Below are 19,559 nucleotides of genomic sequence, written 5' to 3'. Positions count from 1 at the left end.
GGGGACACAGGAAACCATGGGTGTATGCTGTTGCCATTAGGAGGCTGACACTATGCACAAAAAAATTAGCTCCTCCTCCACAGTGTACACCCCACCAACCGGCACTAGGTTAATCAGTTTTAGCTTAGCGTCAATAGGAGGTGGACACAGGTCTTTTACTAGACTCATATCTACCTCAGTATTCAGCGTTTTCCTGTAAAGTCTCCCTTTTTTACTTTTCAGATGGATCTTCTCCTTTACCTCTGGAGGGACACAGTATAAACAGTCACACTGTACTCCCACGTAGAGACTGAGTAAGGCATGTACTGCCAACCCGTATCCTCATATGTCTATCCGGCAGGACCCCAACCCCTAACACATGAAGAGTATTTAGGTGATATGAACATTGGTCCTGGCCCGAGTCTCCTACCCACTTGCCCACCAGAGCCTGTTGGTTTCAGGAGGCATGGACATCTCATATTCCCGATAGGCTCCGATGTTGAATGAAAGGCTCGTCGTCAGGATGGAGAGGTATATCACCCTTTCTCTCTCTCCATCAGTTTCCAGTCCAGAGAAGATTTAGATAAAGAAGATAAACAAAACGATGAAGAGAAAGAAGGAAGATGACAGAAGATGGAAGAGTTTTTACTGCCCCCTATCCCATAATTTTTATTTAGAGTTTGTAATTAGAGGGGCCTTCTTTTTTAGGTATAGACCGTTTTGGCCTCTAATATGAGAGACATGGTACAGAGCCTCATTGTGGCGGTCAACCAAAACTTTAACATTAAGGATACCGCTACGGAACCCGCAGAACAGGCGGTTTTGTTTAGATGGTTGAGACCAGCTCCCAAGGTCTTTGCCCCACACCGAGAATTTGAGGAGGTACTTTCCAGGGAATTGGAAAACCCGACCAGACGCTTCCAAAGAGAGAAACTCCTCAGCATCCTATATCACTTCAACCCTGAGCTCACTGTGAACTGGACCACTTCTCCGACTGTGGACCCTTGAGTTTCCAGACTGTCCTCCAACATGGTCCACCCTTTTACGAATAGAGTATCCGTCAAGTAATCCAATGACTGGATCATAGAGTCTTTAGCAACGTCTGCCTATGAAGTGGCCGCTTCGACATTGTGCCCTGCTTTTGCCACCATCTGGGTGTCAAAGTCCACAGCTACATGGGCTCAACAACTCCGTCAAGGCATTCTTTCTGGAGCCCAACTGGAGGAACGGGCCAACCTCGTGGACCAGATTACTCATGCAGGTAACTACATAGTATCCACCTCCCTGGACACAGGTTCATGTGCTTCTCAGGCATCCAGCAATTTAGTGGCCATTATACAGACTATTTGGCTTAAGGCGTGGCAGTCGGACTTTTTGGAAAATAAGTCCCTTACCAACTTGCCTTTCCAGGGTTCTCATCTATTTGGCTCCAAGTTAGACCAAATTATTAAGGAGGCCACCCGAGGGAAGAGCTCTCCCCCTTTCTCAGTCCAAACCTCATCGGCCTCCTCTGAAGCCTAAGTTTCGGTCCTTTTGCTGTTTCTCTTCTATGAAGGATTTTTCCTGCCAAGAGGCCACAGGCTCGCCAGGATAGTAAAAATGCTTCCTTTAAAACACACCCCATGCTGGCATCCCTGTAATGCACTGGGTAGATCCACCAGGTCTAAACCTGGCAGATCTTCCTCTGCAAGACTCATCCCCAGATTCCAGGGAATCTCCCAGGCTGGGTGGCTGCCTCCGGTTTTTTCAGAGACGTCTGGCTCACCTCGGTGGAGGATGCATAGGTTAGGGAGGTTGTATCCTCAAGATACAAAATAGATTTCGCTTTGCGGCCCAGAGATAGATTCTTCGAATCCTGTCCTCCAAAAGATGCTTATCTGGTTCCGGGATTGTTCGCGTTTATGGCCTTCCTTCTCAGTTTAGGTGTCATTGTTCCCGGAAACAGGAACATTTCACAAGGTTTTATTACAACACATTCGTTTTGTCGAAGAAGGACGGCAAAGTTCGACCCATCCTGGATCTAAGGTTACGGAACAAAAGAGTCCATTTGCGTCATTTCAGGAAGGAACCCCTTCGTTCAATAATTGCTTCCATGGAGTTGTAGGAGTTCCAGTGCTCCATAGACATCCAGGATGCCCATCTTCTTGTCCCTATCTTCCTATGGCATCAGAGTTCTGCATTTTACGGTGCGACAGGACCATTTTCAGTTAGTCGCCCTGCCGTTGGGGCTCGCAATTGCTCCCACGGTTTTCACAAAAATCATGGCAGCGGTAATGGCCATTTTGCAGAAGAGGTCTAGTGGTCATCCAATACCTCAACGACATTCTCATAAAGGCTCCGTCCTTTTGCCAGGCCCAGGAAAGTCTGTCCATCGTTCTCGACACCTTGTTCCTATTCGGATGGCTCATCAACAGGGCAAAGTCTTGCCTTGTCCCGACTCAGTGCCTCATTTTTCTAAGCATGCTGTTCAACACCAGTCAAACAAGGGTTTTTATTTCAAAGAAAAGAGCAATCCTCCAGCGGGGAATTTGTTCTCTGCAGGGTCCTTGGCTTCCATGTTTCCTTTCAGTCATGGCGGTCCTGGGAAGGATGGTGGCGGCGGCAGATTCCTTTTGCGCAATTCTGTTCAAGACCACTTCGACAGACTATCCTATCGCAGTGGAACAAGACAGTTCTCTCTCTGTATCGTCCGGTTTAGCTCTCCTCTCCAGTCAAGCAATCTCTCAGTTGGTGGCTGTCATCCCATCTCATTTTCCAGGGTCGGTCATTCCTTCCCATTTACTGGCAAGTGGTGATGACAGACACCAGCCTTCTCGGCTGGGGTGCGGTCTTTCGCCACTTGACCGTTCAGAGACGTTGTTCAGCAGAGGAATCTTCCCTGCTGATCAGCAGACTCGAGATAAAGGCCATTCTTCTGTCCCTCCACCATTGGGAAAGACTTCTCAGGGATATGTCAATTCGAGTTCAGACAGAATGCCACGCCAGTGGCATATGTCAATCACCATGGAGGAACTCCGAGTCCCTAGGCAATGGTCGAGGTATCCATGTTTTTCCCCTGGGCAGAGGCGACAGTTCTGGCGATACCTGCAGTTCATATCCCCGGCGTGGACAACTGGGAAGCAGACTCTCTCAGCCACGACGGTCTCTGCATCAGGAAGTCTTCCATCACATTGGGATTCGATGGGGCACTCCAGATGTAGACCTCATGGCATCCCGGCTGAACAGGAAAATTCCACAGTTCGTTTCCAGGTCCCACTATCCTCTTGTGGTGGGCACCGAAGCTCTGGCAATAATGGTATTGGTAATAATGGTCACAGTTTGTTCTTGCCTATCTGCTTCCTCCCCTCCCCCTTCTTCCCAGGCTGTGAAAGAAGATCAAGGCGGAAGGGGTGTCGGTCGTTCTGATAGCACCGGATTAGTCAGGGAGGTCTTGGTTCGCAGAGATCATCAATCTTCTTGCGGACACCCCTTGAAGGTTCTTAGACAGACTGGATTTTCTGTCCTAAGGACCAATCTGACATGAGAATTCTCGGTCGCTCGATTTAATGGTGTGACTGTTGAAACCGCGGTTCTAAGAGCATCCCGGTTTTCAAGTCGGGCGATTCAGACCATGATCCAGGCTAGGAAGCAGTCATCATGCTGGGTCTATTATCAGACTTGGAAAGTCTATTTCAGCTGGTGTGAGTGTAATCACATCCCACCCATGTCCTTTGCTCTCCCTTCCATTCTGGCGTTTCTCTAAGCGGGACTTGACGCCGGTCAGAATTTTTCTTCAAGAGGTACAGGACACCCGTGGACTCCTGGGACCTTATTCCAGTCCTGGAGGCCCGTAGTTCTCCTTTTGAACCACTCCGAGAGGTCTCTCTGTCTATTTTGTCTTGCAAGGTGGTGTTTCGTGTGGCCATCACCTCCATTAGGCGCGTTTCAGAACTGGAGGCTCTTTCCTGTCATCCCCCCTTGCAGCCTCTACTTTCCTTCCTTCCCAAGGTGGTGTCCACATTTCACCTAAATGAGGATATTGTCCCTCTTTCCTTATGGCCGGCTCCAAATCATCCTCTGGAGCGTTCACAGGACAGGTTAGACCTAGTCAGGGCAGTGTCTATCTGGCCAAGACCGCCCCTTTAAGAAGACTCTCTCTTTGTCATTCCGGAGGGTGCGCATGGAGGCCTTCCGGCCTCCAAGGCTATGATTGCTCGCTGGATCCGGACGGCAATTTTGGAGGCATACCAAGTCAAGAACAGGGCGCCTCCCCCTGGGATTAAGGCACACTCTACAAGGGCAGTGGGCACCACACCACAGTGCATCCGCTCTGCAACTCAGCAAAGTGGCAATTTGGTCCTCCATCCACATGTTCAGCAAATTTTACAGGGTCCATACCTACGCTTCGGTGGATGCCAGCCTAGGTAGAAGGACCTTGCAGTTGGCAGTGGTAAGTTCTCCAACCTGAGAGTAGTTTCTGCTGTTCCCTCCCCAGGGACTGCTTTGGGACGTCCCATGGAGTCCTGTGTCCCCAATGAAGCGATATAGAAAACAGAATTTTTGACTACTCAATGTAAAATCTGTATCTCGGAGCCTTCATTGGGGGACACAGTACCCCCCTCCCATGTTTAACAGGTCTGGTTACTGTGTTATATTGTTACAGCTTGAGTTGTGTGCTTTTTTGTTTTACATGTTGCTTCACCTACTGCTTTCTGACTAACTGATTTACCTAGTGCCAGTTGGTGAGGTGAACACTGCGAAGGAGAAGCTAATTTTTTGTGCATAGTATCAGCCTCCTAGTGGCAAATACACCCATGGTTTCTTGTGTCCCCAATGAAGGCTCCAAGAAACATATTTTACTGGTGAGTAACCAAAAGTCCTGTTATATGCACTACTCGGATTATAATATACTCGATACACTGGAGTCATTTACTTTTTATACCTCGAGTGATCTCCAGCACACAGTTAGTGTCTTCAATACCAGATGGTCCCCTGGATGTCAGCAATTGCAGGATAAAAAAGAACTCCAGAAATATATTAGGCACCAAGTTTTCTGTAGAAGAAAATAAAAAGGATATAAAAGGAAAAAAAAAAAAAAAACTGAATTATTATTAACGTTATCTCTCTGGAACATTATCAATTGTGGCATCACTAATGCAGTATTTTTTACAAGCTGATAAATTGGGGAAAAGGCGTTCTTATGAACTCTAGTTCCTATTAGGCTGACTAAACAGGGGGAGCAATAACCCGATAAACAAGCTGGCATAAAAATCATTGCTCCTAGCAGCACATTGTCTTGGTTAAACAGGACAAGTGCTGCAGAGAACAATGACAGTCTGTGCACATGGAAGTGTGCTCAGCCTGTGTAATCAGGCTATTAAACGACCATGTTGCACCTACTCTATTGGCAGTCATTCATCGTCCGCAGTCAAAGTTGAAGAGAGTTTTTCTGAGACCTCGAGAAGGTAAACGCACTGCACTGTTGTATAAAATAAAAACACAACTCACAAACATTGCCGTTATAAATGATACAGGTGTTGAACACATCTCCTGTGGCTCCAAAGGAGTTTATTTTCCTGAAGCAAAGACTTGTACGGTCATGTGAACACTCAAAAAAGTCTCATGGATGTACAGTACGCCAACACTACAGAAAAATAAAGAGGCATGGACCACCACAGCATTGAGCCATGGGTGGCAGCAGACCTACCAAGTGAGTCAATTTAGTTTAATTTTTAATAACATTTCATGCAGTGAATTTAACTTCCTAAACTCTCAGACATTCCTTTTAATCCAGAATTCTGTAAATTAAAGCAGATTTTACTGCACAATTTGTTAAAATAAAAGGAATGAAACAATGCCTACGCAATTAACTGCATTAAGAAAGAAGAAGACAGCTGTAAAACTTGGACCGGGAACGCAATGCACGGACTGGCCGGCAGCTCTCCTGACCAGAGAGTGACTGCTGCATAAAAATACATCCTGTCACACTCAGCTCGTCAGAGCAGATGGCCAAGTTTGAGCATTGTGTTGTGATCCCCGTCCGAGTTAAATGGCATCCTTAGGCTACTTTCACACTTGCGTTTTTTTGCACTGCGTGCGCAGTGCAAACGCGCATAAAAACGCATCATGCGTTTTTAATGCGTTTTCTTGTTTTTTGCACATGGTTTTTGCAAAAAAGCATGCTTTTTTTGCGCTCCCATAGACTTTAATGGGTTTTGGGTGAATTTCGTGCGCATGAGTTTTTTTTTGAGACAGGTTGGACACACAAAGAATGCAACAGGATGCATTTTGTGCGCCTGGGCGCACACTACAAGAAAACGCATGCGCATACAAACGCATGACAATGCGCACCCATGTTAAGTATAGGAAAAAAAACGCATGCGCATTTATGCGCAAAAACGCAGCGCAAAAAAACGCAAGTGTGAAAGTAGCCTTACTCTTCCCCTTATTGGTACATGGTTAATAGGCTAGAAAGCAGGCCCCACGCTTCAGAAAGCTTGTTATGTCAGAGTTATCTCCCTTATTTCCCTTAGGGAAATTTTTTATGGCAGCAGCAAAAGAGCAATAACTGCTGCCCGACAACTCAAAATGCTCGCTGGTGTGTTATGGGAGTTATCAAACACACCTGCTTTTCTATTCATTCCCTGCTTGGCAGATTGGGAATCAGGGGACAGACTGTCTCAACATGAGCGCAACAGGACATGCATCTATGAGAAATTCTTGGCATATTTTGTGGTTATGCCATAATGGTCTGTGATGGAAATACACCTTTACACCACAGAAATTGGATAAGACAGATGGTAATGATATGGGGAGAAGAGTACCTGTAATGCAAGCAGAATAAAGCTCAGCAATGACCTTCAGATGGTTTTTATTGGACACTTTGTCAGGATCAGCAGATGAGACAATATCCACAAAAACACTTAGGTTTCTGCTGTAACTCTGTTTGGTAGGAGTGACAGGATCTAATACAACTGGAGATGAAGTTTGCTGCAATAGTTTGTGCCTAGGATATTAAAATGAGGGGATTAAATAGTTAAGCTTGTAAAACTATTTAAAGCTTGAAAATGCCATTATAAAGAAACATGTTACATTGAATTTTTCTGAAAAAAACAAAAACACAAAACAAAAAATATTCTAACAATTTGCTGTGGTCTCTCGCTCTATAACTTGCTGACTGCAGATTGGTCTTGATACTCCATATTCAGGGTGACAGGTTCTTATAGCAATCATTGACAGACCAGTCTCTTACTTTAAAGGGAACTTGTCACCAGTTTTTTGACATAGCAGTTAAAAAGATCGCCTTATTCAGTGTGTGCTATGCATTCCCTACATCCTTATAGAACCCCCTGACTCTCCTTGTATACTCACGAAAACGTTTTTTAATGTCTCCCGCACTGTATGGTAATCCTAGTCCAGTCCGATGGGCGTGGTTTCGGGCCTCTACATCACTCTCATCGGCTGTTGCTCGCCATCCTACTTCATGGATAACGCCTCTTGACCCGTGCGACATCTCGCGCCTGCTCAGAACATTGCATTTTGCACCTGCGCAAGACGCTTTGCCCAACTGCGGGCAAAGCCGAAAAACAGAAGTGTCATGTGCCGACACACGTACTTCCGGCTCATGTACCGGAACTACGTTTACCAGCGCATGCGCATCTGTTTTTCAGCTTTATGCGCACATCTGTTTTTTAGCTTTGCCCGCAGTTGGACAAAGCGTATTGCGCAGGTGCGAAAAGCAATATTTCTGAGCACGCACAAGATGTGCCAAGAAGTAGGACGGCGAGCAACAGCCGATGGGAGTGATGTAGAGGCCTGAAACCATGCCCATCGGACCGGACTGAAGATTACCATACAGCATGGGAGACATTAAAAAACATTTTCGTGAATATACAAGGGGAGTCAGGGGGTTCTATAAGAATGTAGGGAATGCATAGCAGACGCTTAATAAGGCGATATATTTAGCTGCTATGCCACAAAACTGGTGACAGGTTCCCTTTAAGTGAATCCTTTATGTAAATCATACAGTGCCGCTACCTTTCTTTGCGCAGAATCTCCCGCTCTTCACATAAACTTCCCGTATAAGGGGTGCAGACACCTTCCTGAACGCTGGTAAACACGTCCATTCCTGCGTGACTATGCCCCACATTGGATGGCGCGATCGGAGTGGAGGTAAAACAAAGCTGGGACTTGTTATGCACGTCATTGATTGGTGTTGGATTAATTCTTCGTGATGGTTTTGGTTTACTGAACAAAGCAAAAAATGTCAATGTTAAATTTGAGGCTCATATTACTTAAAGGAAATCTGTCACCAGGTTTTTACAACCTAATCTGAGAGCAACATGATGTAGGGCAAGAGGTTCCCATTCCAGCAATGTCACTTACTGGGCTACTTTCTGCAGTTTTGACAAAATGACAGCTTTATCAGAAGGAAATAATTAGAGAAATTTTTAACCTGCTGCCAGTAAGTCTGAACACGCCCACACTACTGATTGACAGCTTCCTGCCTATGCACAGTGCACACAGAAAGCTGACAATCAGTGTTGGAGAAGTTATACAGAGCTCAGCATTCAGAAAGCTGGTAGATCTGCAGCAGATAAAACAGGAATTTTATCGAAACTGCAGCATGCAGCTCAGTAAGTGATAAATCACAAGAATTAGGGCCTCTGGCTCTCCGATGGGGTAGCAAAATCCTAGTGACAGATTCCCTTTCATCCCAAGCAACATCTAATCAAGCATCCAGAGAAAAAGAAAATACTGTAACTGGATTATTCTTGCTACACATAGGTCCAGTCCTGTAATCTCACATCCCTGGACAAATATATAGGAGGCACTGTATAGTAGTAAATTAAGTTGTTTTGAAACCACAAGTAAAAACTTACTCTACAACGCATGATGGATCACACACAAAACCATTCACAAGATGCAGTGCTCCCATAATGGAGGATTCCATTAATTTGTATTAAAAATGTTACATTAATGAGGATGCAGCATCCACACTATAAGGAATTATTCCTTAATGAGCCTCAATGAGTATTTCAGCTAACTTTCTCCTTACTGTTGAGCATCATGGTATATTATGTATCCCTGTGGGGGATAAGGCTATGTCGACATATGCAGGAGTGTGCATTTAATTGCCATGCACTACGGAAAGGTATATTTGTTTTACTTGCTTATATAGTGCCATTAAATCACAGAGCCCTTTACAGAAATCACCATTGACCCCCATTGGGGCTCACAATCTACATTTTCTACCAGTACGTTTTTGGAGTGTGGGATTAAACCCACGCAAAAATGGGGAAAACATACATTGTTCTCAAACAGACTGCACACTGACCAATGTTAAGGGTACTTCAAACATCTCGAGATTGTTAGCGAGATCGCTGAAACGTCACAGGTTTTGTGACGCAACAGCAACCTCGCTACGTGTGATACATAGTGGTGACCGGCCCCCCGGTGCGATATCGCTGATCGTGCTCGAATGTCCTGGGCCAATTTTTGGTCCCGCTGGCCAGCATGCATCACTGTGTTTGACGCCGACGTGTGACCTAGTTGGCGACGCAGAACTCAGGGACGCAGGCGGGAGTCGTCAGAATCGCTGCTGTGTGACAAGGTCACAACGACTGCCGAGGTTGTTATATGGATCGCCGTATCGTTGCTGCGTCGTTGAGTAGATCTGCCTGTTTGACAGCTTACTAGCGACACACCAGCGATCCTTACTAGGTCGTATCGTTGTCGGGATCGCTGGTGCGTCGCTATGTGTAACGGTACCCTTAGCCAATGTACTAGTGCACAAACAATATTCTCAGTTGTTTTACAGACAAAAACAATAGGATTTTTTACTATATCCCATTCTCGATGAATAGATTATGGTTATTGGCCCAGCCACTAGAAGTGTCATTTCTGTCTGGTGGGCTACAAAGTCTCCTCAGCAACTAGTCAACTCAGTGTGGTGCCAAAAAACAGTAAGAGCAAAAATAATACAAGAAAAATAAAACCTCGAGTCTTTTGTAACAAATAAACCAGGAACCAACATGACCTAAACCCCGGGAAGAGAACAATGGCCAAAGGCAATCCAAACTGACCCAAGGAAGATAATACATAAGAATAGGGTCGGATGTGTCCCCCAACTTAATTTACGAGAAATGGATTTTTCAACAAGTACAAAATTCACTTTTTTCCACTGGGGAACACAGTACCGTGGGATATCCTGCAGCAGTCCCAGAATGTTTGCAATAGTAAAAGTTTACCATACGCTAGCCAAAAGCAATACACAGCATACCGTCCAACCTAGTATTGGCGGAGGTCATGATGGGAAATTTGTAAAAGGTAAAAACAGACATCTACTCTGCAGACTTGGGGAATGGAAGCCTGATGGCACTATCAGAAGAGTGGAAGTAAGGAGAACTAGGTCCATCCCTGATCCTGTAGGCTTACACTATTGTAGACCAAATTAACTGGAAAAGGTCATCTTAAGAGACCAGCCTGAAGTCATTACAAAGGGGGAACTGAAGTACCATAAAATCTTAATAGTAATTAAAGACCCCCAACCCCCACTATATGTCTTGATAAAGAAAGAGGAAGCCAAATCTGCATGAGAGCCTAGCTAGTATACAGGTCCTTCGAATAAATGGTGAAAGTCAAAAAGATATGTCCCTCCAGGATAGAGACTGCGAAAAACTCAGTAAAGCAGCTGGAATAAGGGTCAGTTCATACTAGGCGTTATTTTTCATCGGCAGCAAAACCTGATCTCTTGGCAGGAAAAAAGCTGCAGAAAAAAAAAAGCATGTTTTCCTTGGTTTTTCATGTGGTTTTGGCATGCTAGATTTGTCTCTTGTGCATGCTCATAACATTTAGTGTTGGAAAAAAAAAAAAGCCCTATTCTATAGAATTAGGTTTTAGCACCAAAAACGCAGCAAAACCTGATACCTGCATTTTTGGTACGTTTTCTGAACACCCATTCATTTCAATGGGTGAATAACTCTGAAAGAAATGGCATGCTCCATTGTGCAAAACACCATGCAAAGCACAAAATCCTGGTGACAGAAAAAACAAGGTGTGTGCATGAGATTTCTGAAATCTGACTTTGCTGGCACTGGAAAACGCAGCTAAAAAGTTGCATAAAAAAACGCTGCTAAATCGCCTAGTGTGAACTTGGCCTACGAATTCCAAGCACAAAAAAAATTTAATGCGCAAAGTCAATGTTTCCTAAGATACTGATAGGGTTGACCTTAAAAATCATCAAGATAATCGAGCCACAATTGGATCCTTGAACATCAGAACCTCTGCCTCATCAGCTATGGCCTCTTTCACACATCAGTTTTTTGCCCTCAGTCACAATCTGTCATTTTGTGAAAAAAAACGGATCCAGCAACTGATTCTACTGGATCCTTTTTTTTCCTCATAGACTTGTATTAGCGACGGATGGCCGCACGTTTCATCAGTCTTTCGACGGATCCGTCGGAAATTCTTTGTTAAACACAAGCCACGGAGACACCATCACGTGTTTCTCAACGCAAGCAATGACTAGCCAGGTCTTTCCCCGGGAAGGAACAACTACGGGAAGGGCAGTATCCAATGAAGGAAACCACCTATGCCATAACATGGTATCCATCCACAGACAGCTGTTTCGGGGTATTGCCCCTCATCAGTGTGGAGTAGGAAACTGGCTAGTAGGAGCAATGCCTAGTAAAAGACTGTGAAAATGAGGATGAGTGACCTCATGGAGATCAACATCCAACACTGCGGAGACACCATCACATGTCACTCATCCTCATTTTCAGTCTTTTACTAGGCATTGGTCCTACTAGCCAGCTGAGAAACACGTGATGGTGTCTCCGCGGCTTGTGGTTTGCATGTATTTGCATATTTCCCATAAGGGATGGGGGCATTGCTCTAGAAACACTGCGTTGATAAACATGTGATGGTGTCTCCGCAGTGTTGGATGTTGATCTCCATGAGGTCACTCATCCTCATTTTCACGGAAATTCTTTGTTGTCCGTCGGATGGAGACAACGGTTATAGGAACGTTTTTTGTCGAAAAATCGGACAGCGACAGATCCAGTCCCATCCGTCGTTAGCTATAATGGAAGTCTATGGGCGCAGGATCCGTCGCTGTCTGTCAAAAGACTGAATCCGGAGATGAATTTCGTTTTTTAAAACTGAGCATGCCCGGAATAATTTCTTTTCCTTTAATTTAACCCCTACAGCTGCTTTTTCCATTCTGACACATAAAAATCTCTCTCTTACTCGAAGCACAAGGGACAAAATTTACCTCAGGCTACAGCTGCTGCAACGGATCCGTCAAAAAGACTGATCAGTCGAATCAGTTTTTCCCAATCTGCGCTGGATCCGTTTTTGTTTTCACACTTTGATGGATTGCGACTGATTGGAAAAAACTGGTGTGTGAAAAGAGACCTAAGCACCAAAAAAAAGTAGCTGAAATAAGAAGGGGTGGGGGGTAGCGAAGTAAAAGGAAGAGGCCAAAAAGTGCCAGCGACTTGAAAACTAGGTCGCATACGAAGCTCAGCAAGGCCAGCCTGGATCTCTAAGGGACGTTTTGGAGAACCCAAGGAAGGAGAGTGAGGGAAGAGGCAGAAAAAGAACTCCCCCTTAAGAAAGCTCAACACCTACACCAAAAGCTGGATCTAAAGCTATGTTCACACATTGTATTTTTTCTGCAGGTAACACCTGGTTTCCTGACAGTAAAAAAGCTGCTGAAAGAAAACAAAAACAAACAAACAAAAAAAACAAACAGGTTTTGCTGTGTTTTTCAGGTACATTGGTATCTTGTGCATATCGATACAGTTTAATACCTGTTCCTGAGTATTCTGCAGGAAAAACGCCACAAAAGCTTAATACCTACGCTTCTGCTCTTAGTCATTGCTGTCTAATGGTAAGAAAATGCAGTCCGGAAAAAAAAATTAATGTGTGTGCATGAGATTTCTGAAATCTCAGACTATGCTGGTTCTCTAAACCACTTAATTTTCATACAAAAACCTTCAGCAAAAAAGGACAGCGTGTGAACATAGTCTTAAGGGGCATTTACACTGCAAGATCATCGGGAACAAACATTAATAAAAATGCTCGTTGGTCGATTATCTTAGTGTGAAAACAGGATGATGATCACCCAATGAATGAGCAAAAAAGCTCATTTCTCAGGTGAAATGATCTTTCATGCAGCACAAAAGATCATCGTTCTCGGTGGTGAATCGGTCTTCAATGCCGAGAACTATGGTAGCTATGCGCACTTACTGGTCTAGTATAAGATTACTGAGTGCACATCTTTTGCTTTGGTCTGCCTGTGTAAACAGGAATTCTAAAGACCAATATGGGGAAGTGTCTACCAATCAGCGTTCTCTGAGGGTCCCTGCAATTGCTCAACTTCTCCAAGCGCCAAAGTTTTCCTCCCAAAAGAGAATGTTTTCTTGTACACAGTAAAAGAATTGAACAGTGACTAACAATCTATACAGCAATTTACCTAACTGCCACATTTGCACACACAAGGGAAGCTCCACAAAGAAAAGTTGAGGGGAACAATTAATGAGTGGAGAGGCCCTGAAGATCTGGTCAAAAATTGTAGAAGACAAGAAAGGTGTAGCCGAGTAGTTGGACCACAGAAAACCATAGAGACCCAAATGGGGGCAAGAGAAATGTACCCTCTCAATCGACATAACCAGTGGGTCACAGCAGGATGCCATGTCAAGTAAATGATGAGTGGTGATTTAAATGGACACAGAGGAAACACTTCTTCTTGAGAAGGAAAGAAAACCTTAGGGTACCGTTACACCTAGCGACTCACCAGCGATATGACGCGGTCCATGCGGCACTCGTCGTCACAGCAGGAAGCGCAGCAGGAAGTGGATGACGAGGAATGGTCCAGCAGCTTCTCGCGCGATCAGCGATAACCAGCGGGGGAGCCGGTCGGAGGTAGGTATCACATGCAGCGATATCGCTAGTAATATCGCTGCAACGTCACAAAATCGGTGACTTTACAGCGATATTGCTAGCGATATCGCAGTGTGTAACGGGGGCTTTAGACCTCTCCTAGGAGGAGGATTTGCGTCTTGCTGGATTGTTTTATTCTCAGAAGAGTATGTTATCTACGTTCCCAATATTAACCCCTTTCTGACCTTAGACGTACTATTCCATCCATGTGCCCAGTGACTTAATGCCCATGGACGGAATACTACGTCATCATTGATCAGCTGCACTCACGGGGGAAGCGCAGGTGATTGCGGCCGGGTGTCAGCTGATTATCACAGCAGACATCTGTCACTATGTGCCAGGAGCGGTCACAGAACACGGTAGTGACTGCGACAAAGGATAGTGTCAAAAGTTCTCCTAAGACATAGCGAAGCAGAGAAAAGTGGCAACAGCCCAGTAGGACCCTTAGGGATGATCTGATGAAAATTCCAATGCAAAAGTCCAATACTGTGTCCATGGATTATGAGGCATCGTGGAAGATATTTTTGTCGGGCATAAGAACATTATCCCACCAAAAAAGAAAAAAAAAAAAAAAAAAAAGATTTAGGGTTATGTGCACATTACTTTTTCAGACAGATTATGACTGGAAACTGCTTGAAATAGCCATACAAATATCTACAAAGAAAGAACATAATGCACAGCAATGTCAAAACGATATGCTATGCATATGTTTGGTCTTTTGTCACTTCTTTTAACTGCTTCAGGCTTAGCAGAAGTAATCGGACAATTATTCAGGAGGCTTGGAAGCTGCCACTGTTTTATATATAGAATTTAGAAGAAAAAAAAAAGAAAAGACCAGTGGTAAATCCATGGCAAAAAGTGTCCAAAAAGACAAAAGTTGCTTCAGGAAAAACACCACAGATGCTTTGCTGAAGTGTCTTCCTCTTCAAAACTCTGAAGCTAAGTCAGTGTCTAAAAGATGCCATGTGCATATTCCTTTAGGAGACCTCAGGGAAAAATGCTGCCTTCCAAAGTGAAGAGGGAAGAGGACAAGGCCTGCTGACCTCTGTAGGGAAAGAAGGAAGATTATGCCCTTCGCCTGGCAGAATACTCTGGTAAAAACTGCATACTGCAGATATGCACCTCCAGCCCAGGGGTTAGAGATGGCAGGAGGGCTGGGACACTGAAAAAGTGAACTGTTGAGGTCCTTGCATTAAAGCGGATATCCAGGAGTTTTTTTTGCTTTTTTAACTTCTGCCTAAGAAGTTACCGAGAGGCAATTGCTATCTAGTGTTACCACCCTAGTGACAGGGTCTGCACCCATGGTACTGTGTCATCTGATGCCATAAACGAGATAGTGCATATAATGGCAGGCTGCATCTGCACTCGTCTGACGCAGACAAACTTAGGCTAAGTTCACATTAGCGTGCGGAGGGCTGCGTACTTCCTCCGTAAAGCTCCGCCTACTTCCACATGCGTCCTGCGTACCTGTATTTAACATTGGCTACGCAGGACATGCGGATGCGTTGTTTTGACGTGCCCGCCGACAGCATGGGAACTCATAAGTTACACAGTGCTATACATTACTGCAGATTTGTAACTCAGTTATTGACTGCTCAGCTTTTACAGGTGAAGCATGTAAAAGAATATATTTCACTTGTATATTTTAGGCAATCAATTGAACCACGAAACTACAGCATCCAACCACTCAAGTGAATCCATCATAAATGGACTTGCATGTTCAACCATATAACGATAATTGCATGCAGAATGTTTCCCATTTAGGGTTATATTACAATCGCATGTGATACCTTACAATTGTAAAGGTTTTTACATTCTCAAAAAAAAAATTCACCTTTAAATTTGGAACAGAATTACAATGTATAAATTAAGAGTAATATTGCAGAGAAATCTAATTTGAGATCAACTTGCATGTGACAAGTTGACATGTAGCCTCTGGGCACACAGCATATTTTGGCTGTATGCAGATGTATATGTAATGCCAAGGATGGGAAGATAAGGAAAGCCTATCCCAAAGCTTGCTGAAATGTATCCGATGCTTGGCACAAAATATCTGCCTTATTATGCTGTTTACATACAGCCCTAAACCTTAGAAGGCAGAAGAAATTTGTATTTCCCTTTATTAGTTGGCTCTTCGTGAGACATGTATTAATCCTGCATTTTTGTTCTTTAACATAGAGAAATTCTAATTTTTCTTACCTTGAAGACTCACAGGAAGCTCCCATAGGAGGAAATTCTTCTAAGTTGTTAATATTTAGCTGGACACTATTAGGTGAGGTGCTTGAATTAGCGCTCCCTTGATTTCCCCTGCGCATACTCCAAGGACTGTTCTCTCCTTGTACCTCATCTTCCAAAGAGCGTTTACTAGTGTCTTTAGAAACATGGCGATTAAGTGTATTGTTCTTCTTTTTGTTCCGTTTAGTTATATGTCCTTCTGGAGTAGGTACCAAAAAGTTACCAAGATTCGGTTTTTGTGCTGATCGCTTTTCATTGTGGTGTTGAGGGGGACTGCAACTTGAGTTAGGACTAGTTTGCACACTCATTCTACTGAAATTGGACCTTATAAAAGAGGAGTCACTGGGTGCAGAATTAGGAGTCAGAAAACCCATATCGGAGGCACTTGAACTATTAGGGGTTTGTGCAAACAACTGAATTCTGCTTCCTCGATGTCCTGTCGAGTTGTTGGTTCTCTTCTCTGGGTTGGTTCTTTGGCTGCTAACACTGGCGGATTTGGAAATAGTCTTTGAATTTGGAGTTTTGGCTGGAGTAGACGGCCCATAACTCAGAACCTGACTGGTCTGTTCACGCAGAAAATTAAGTACAAAGGGAACAAAGTCCTTCCGAAGCACGGAAAATGAGGCAAGTGTGGGATCAACGTAGCTTTCCTATTAAACAAATGGTGTATTCATATTATATAGAACTACAAGTAATAAGCAATAACAAAATAAAGGCAAAACCAACTTATACGGAGTGTGGCTGTAGTTAAAAGTTATAAAAAAGGAGTGCCGCTATCTTTGCATTTATGCGTTTTAAAATACGAATTACATCTCACTCCTCAAAAGGGTGTGGCGACACGAGTAACGGAGTGGCTTACCTAGAATGAGCGGTGGCTTAAGATGCACCAAAAAAACTTGTTAAGCAAGTCAGTAAACCAGGTGGGCGTGCAAACATAAGGCCCCCCCCATATACACTAAACTAACGTGAGTGAGCTCGGCTAACAACATAATTTGCATGGGGGGGGGGGGCATCCGGAAAATGACGTTAGGGGAGATAAAGGCCCTGTCACACACATCGAGATCGCTGATTTTGTGATGCATCGGCGATCTCGCCAGCGATCTCGCTGTGTGTGACACACATCAGCGACCGCCCCCCCGCCGGGTATCGCTGATCGTACACAAATGTCCTGGGCCGTTTTTTGATAGTCTCCCACTGGTCAGCACGCATCGTTGCGTGTGGCAGCAGGAGAGCAACGATCAGCGAGCTCCCAGTGCTGTAAGCAGACGCTGGGAGCTGGTATCCAAGGTAAATATCGGGTAACTAAGCGCGCACAGCGCTGTTACCCGCTGTATACTTTGGATACCTGCGTGCTGGCGCTGGGAGCTGGTATCCAAGGTAAATATCGGGTAACTAAGTGACGTGTGCGTTTAGTTGCCCGATATTTACCTTAAATACCAGCGTCCTAGCGCGAGCACGCAGGTATCTAAGTTACACAGCGGGTAACTAAGTGACGCGCTCGCTTAGTTACCCAATATTTACCTTAGATACCAGCGTCCTCGCTGGTCCTGATCGCTAGTAAAGCTGCCTGTTTGGTCGTATCGTTGTCGGGATCGCTGGTGCGTCGTTTAGTGCGCCGGGGCCTTAAGGCTCTTACTTACCCCATTTTGGACTGACGATCCTATTGCTTTCGCCAAGAGAAGCTTATGCTAAAGCAGTCTGGCAGCGGCTGTCTCACTGAGACCACTAAAGAGCTTGGCAAAGCACTACTGCCAAGGCCTGTTTTAGGCAAAGTGGGGTCCTAGGTAAAGTTTAAAACGGGGCCTCAAATGCTAACATATTGTACATCACAAAGAAGCATTTCGATTGTATTTACATGCGCTGAGTTCAGGCACCTAAATGAGTGTGATCGACAATACTGAAGTCGTTCAACGCTTGTTTCCCAGCCTCTTTCCACCGTCTAAGAAAGAATGATGGGGACAGAATGATCACTAATGGATCAGTGACAGATCACCATACAGAAACATGTTATCAGCAGCACATCTACAGATTACACCGCATAGTCCTCCATATAGTATAATACACTCCCGATAGTCCTCCATATAATATAATGTGCCCCATAGTCCTCCATATAGTATAATACACTCCTCATAGTCCTCCATATAGTATAATACACTCCTCATAGCCCTCCACATATTAAAATACCCTCAGTCCGCTATATAATATACTACTCAGTCCTCCATATAATACTCCTCATAGTCCTCCATATATTAAAATACACTGCTCAGTCCTCCATATTGTATGATACCCTCCTCATAGTGCTCCATATATTATAATACACCACCAGTCATCCATGTAGTACAATTCACTTCCCATAGTATAATGCACCTCATAGTTCTTCATATAGTATAATGCATTCCCCATAGTCCCCGATACAGTATAATGCAGCCCATATAGTTTAATGCAGCCACCCCACAGACTATAATGCAACCCCGCCATACAATATAATGTAGCCCCCATAGAATATAATGCAGCCCCCCTTCTTATAGTATAATGCAGCCACCCCATAGAATATAGCAGCCCCCTCAGGGTATAATGCAGCCCCCTATATAGTATAATGCAGTCCCTCCATAGAATACAATGTAGCCCTCCTCCTACAGTATAATGCAGCCCCAATATAATATAATGTAGCCCCTTCATAAAGTATAATGAAGCCCCCATGCAATATAATCTAGCCCCCCATAGAATATATGGCAGCCTCCTCAGCGTATAATGCAGCCCCCCATAGAATATAATATATAATGTACCCCCCATGGTATACAGCACAGCCCCACATGGTATACAGCACAGCCCCACATGGTATACAGCACAGCCCCACATGGTATACAGCACAGCCCCACATGGTATACAGCACAGCCCCACATGGTATACAGCACAGCCCCACATGGTATACAGCACAGCCCCACATGGTATATAACACCAATGCGGTGGGGGGAGTCGCCGCTGGTGGAAGGCGGGCCCCACTGCCTCACGGGCCCCATAGCGGCTGCATGATGTGCCGCTAGCTAGGGGTCCCTGGGGGGAGCAGGGGCCCTAGGCAGCTGCCTGGTCTGCCTGCCGCCAACCCCGACTACTACGTATCAAGGTGTTAGAGAGATAGCGACCAGTCAAATGATCAAATGAACCATCATTCGTCGTACAGCTATCTTTTTGGGGGAGTGAGGAAGGGGCCTTTCAAAAAGTTGTCCAAGGCCATATAAATTGGACAGACATCGGACTGTAATGCTCTAACTGGCCATAGCTCTCCTGACCAAATTGTGACTGCTGCACAGAAATACAAGTGCTTCTTAGTAAGTTAGAATATCATCAAAAAGTTAACTTATTTCAGTTCTTCAATACAAAAAGTGAAACTCATATACAGTCATTACAGAGTGATCCAT

General features: G+C 44.6%; 1 protein-coding gene across 1 annotated transcript in view; it reads right to left on the bottom strand.

The window, feature by feature from the left end:
• Positions 1-19,559, bottom strand: part of CDAN1 (codanin 1) — a 177,906-nt gene that overhangs the window by 122,237 nt on the left and 36,110 nt on the right. The window contains exons 2-5 of the mRNA XM_073552672.1: positions 16,105-16,790; positions 7,996-8,205; positions 6,783-6,964; positions 4,901-5,011 (exon numbers count right to left, since the gene is read on the bottom strand). Of these exons, the coding sequence (XP_073408773.1) occupies positions 4,901-5,011; positions 6,783-6,964; positions 7,996-8,205; positions 16,105-16,790 (1,189 nt within the window). The remainder of the gene's footprint in view (positions 1-4,900; positions 5,012-6,782; positions 6,965-7,995; positions 8,206-16,104; positions 16,791-19,559) is intronic.

Source organism: Dendrobates tinctorius, unplaced genomic scaffold, assembly GCF_039654945.1.
Source record: "Dendrobates tinctorius isolate UK_male_01 unplaced genomic scaffold, ASM3965494v1 ptg000194l, whole genome shotgun sequence".
NCBI classification, from domain to species: Eukaryota; Metazoa; Chordata; class Amphibia; order Anura; family Dendrobatidae; genus Dendrobates; species Dendrobates tinctorius.
Note: the sequence above shows the minus strand (reverse complement) of the source record. Positions and strands in the feature narration are given on the sequence as shown.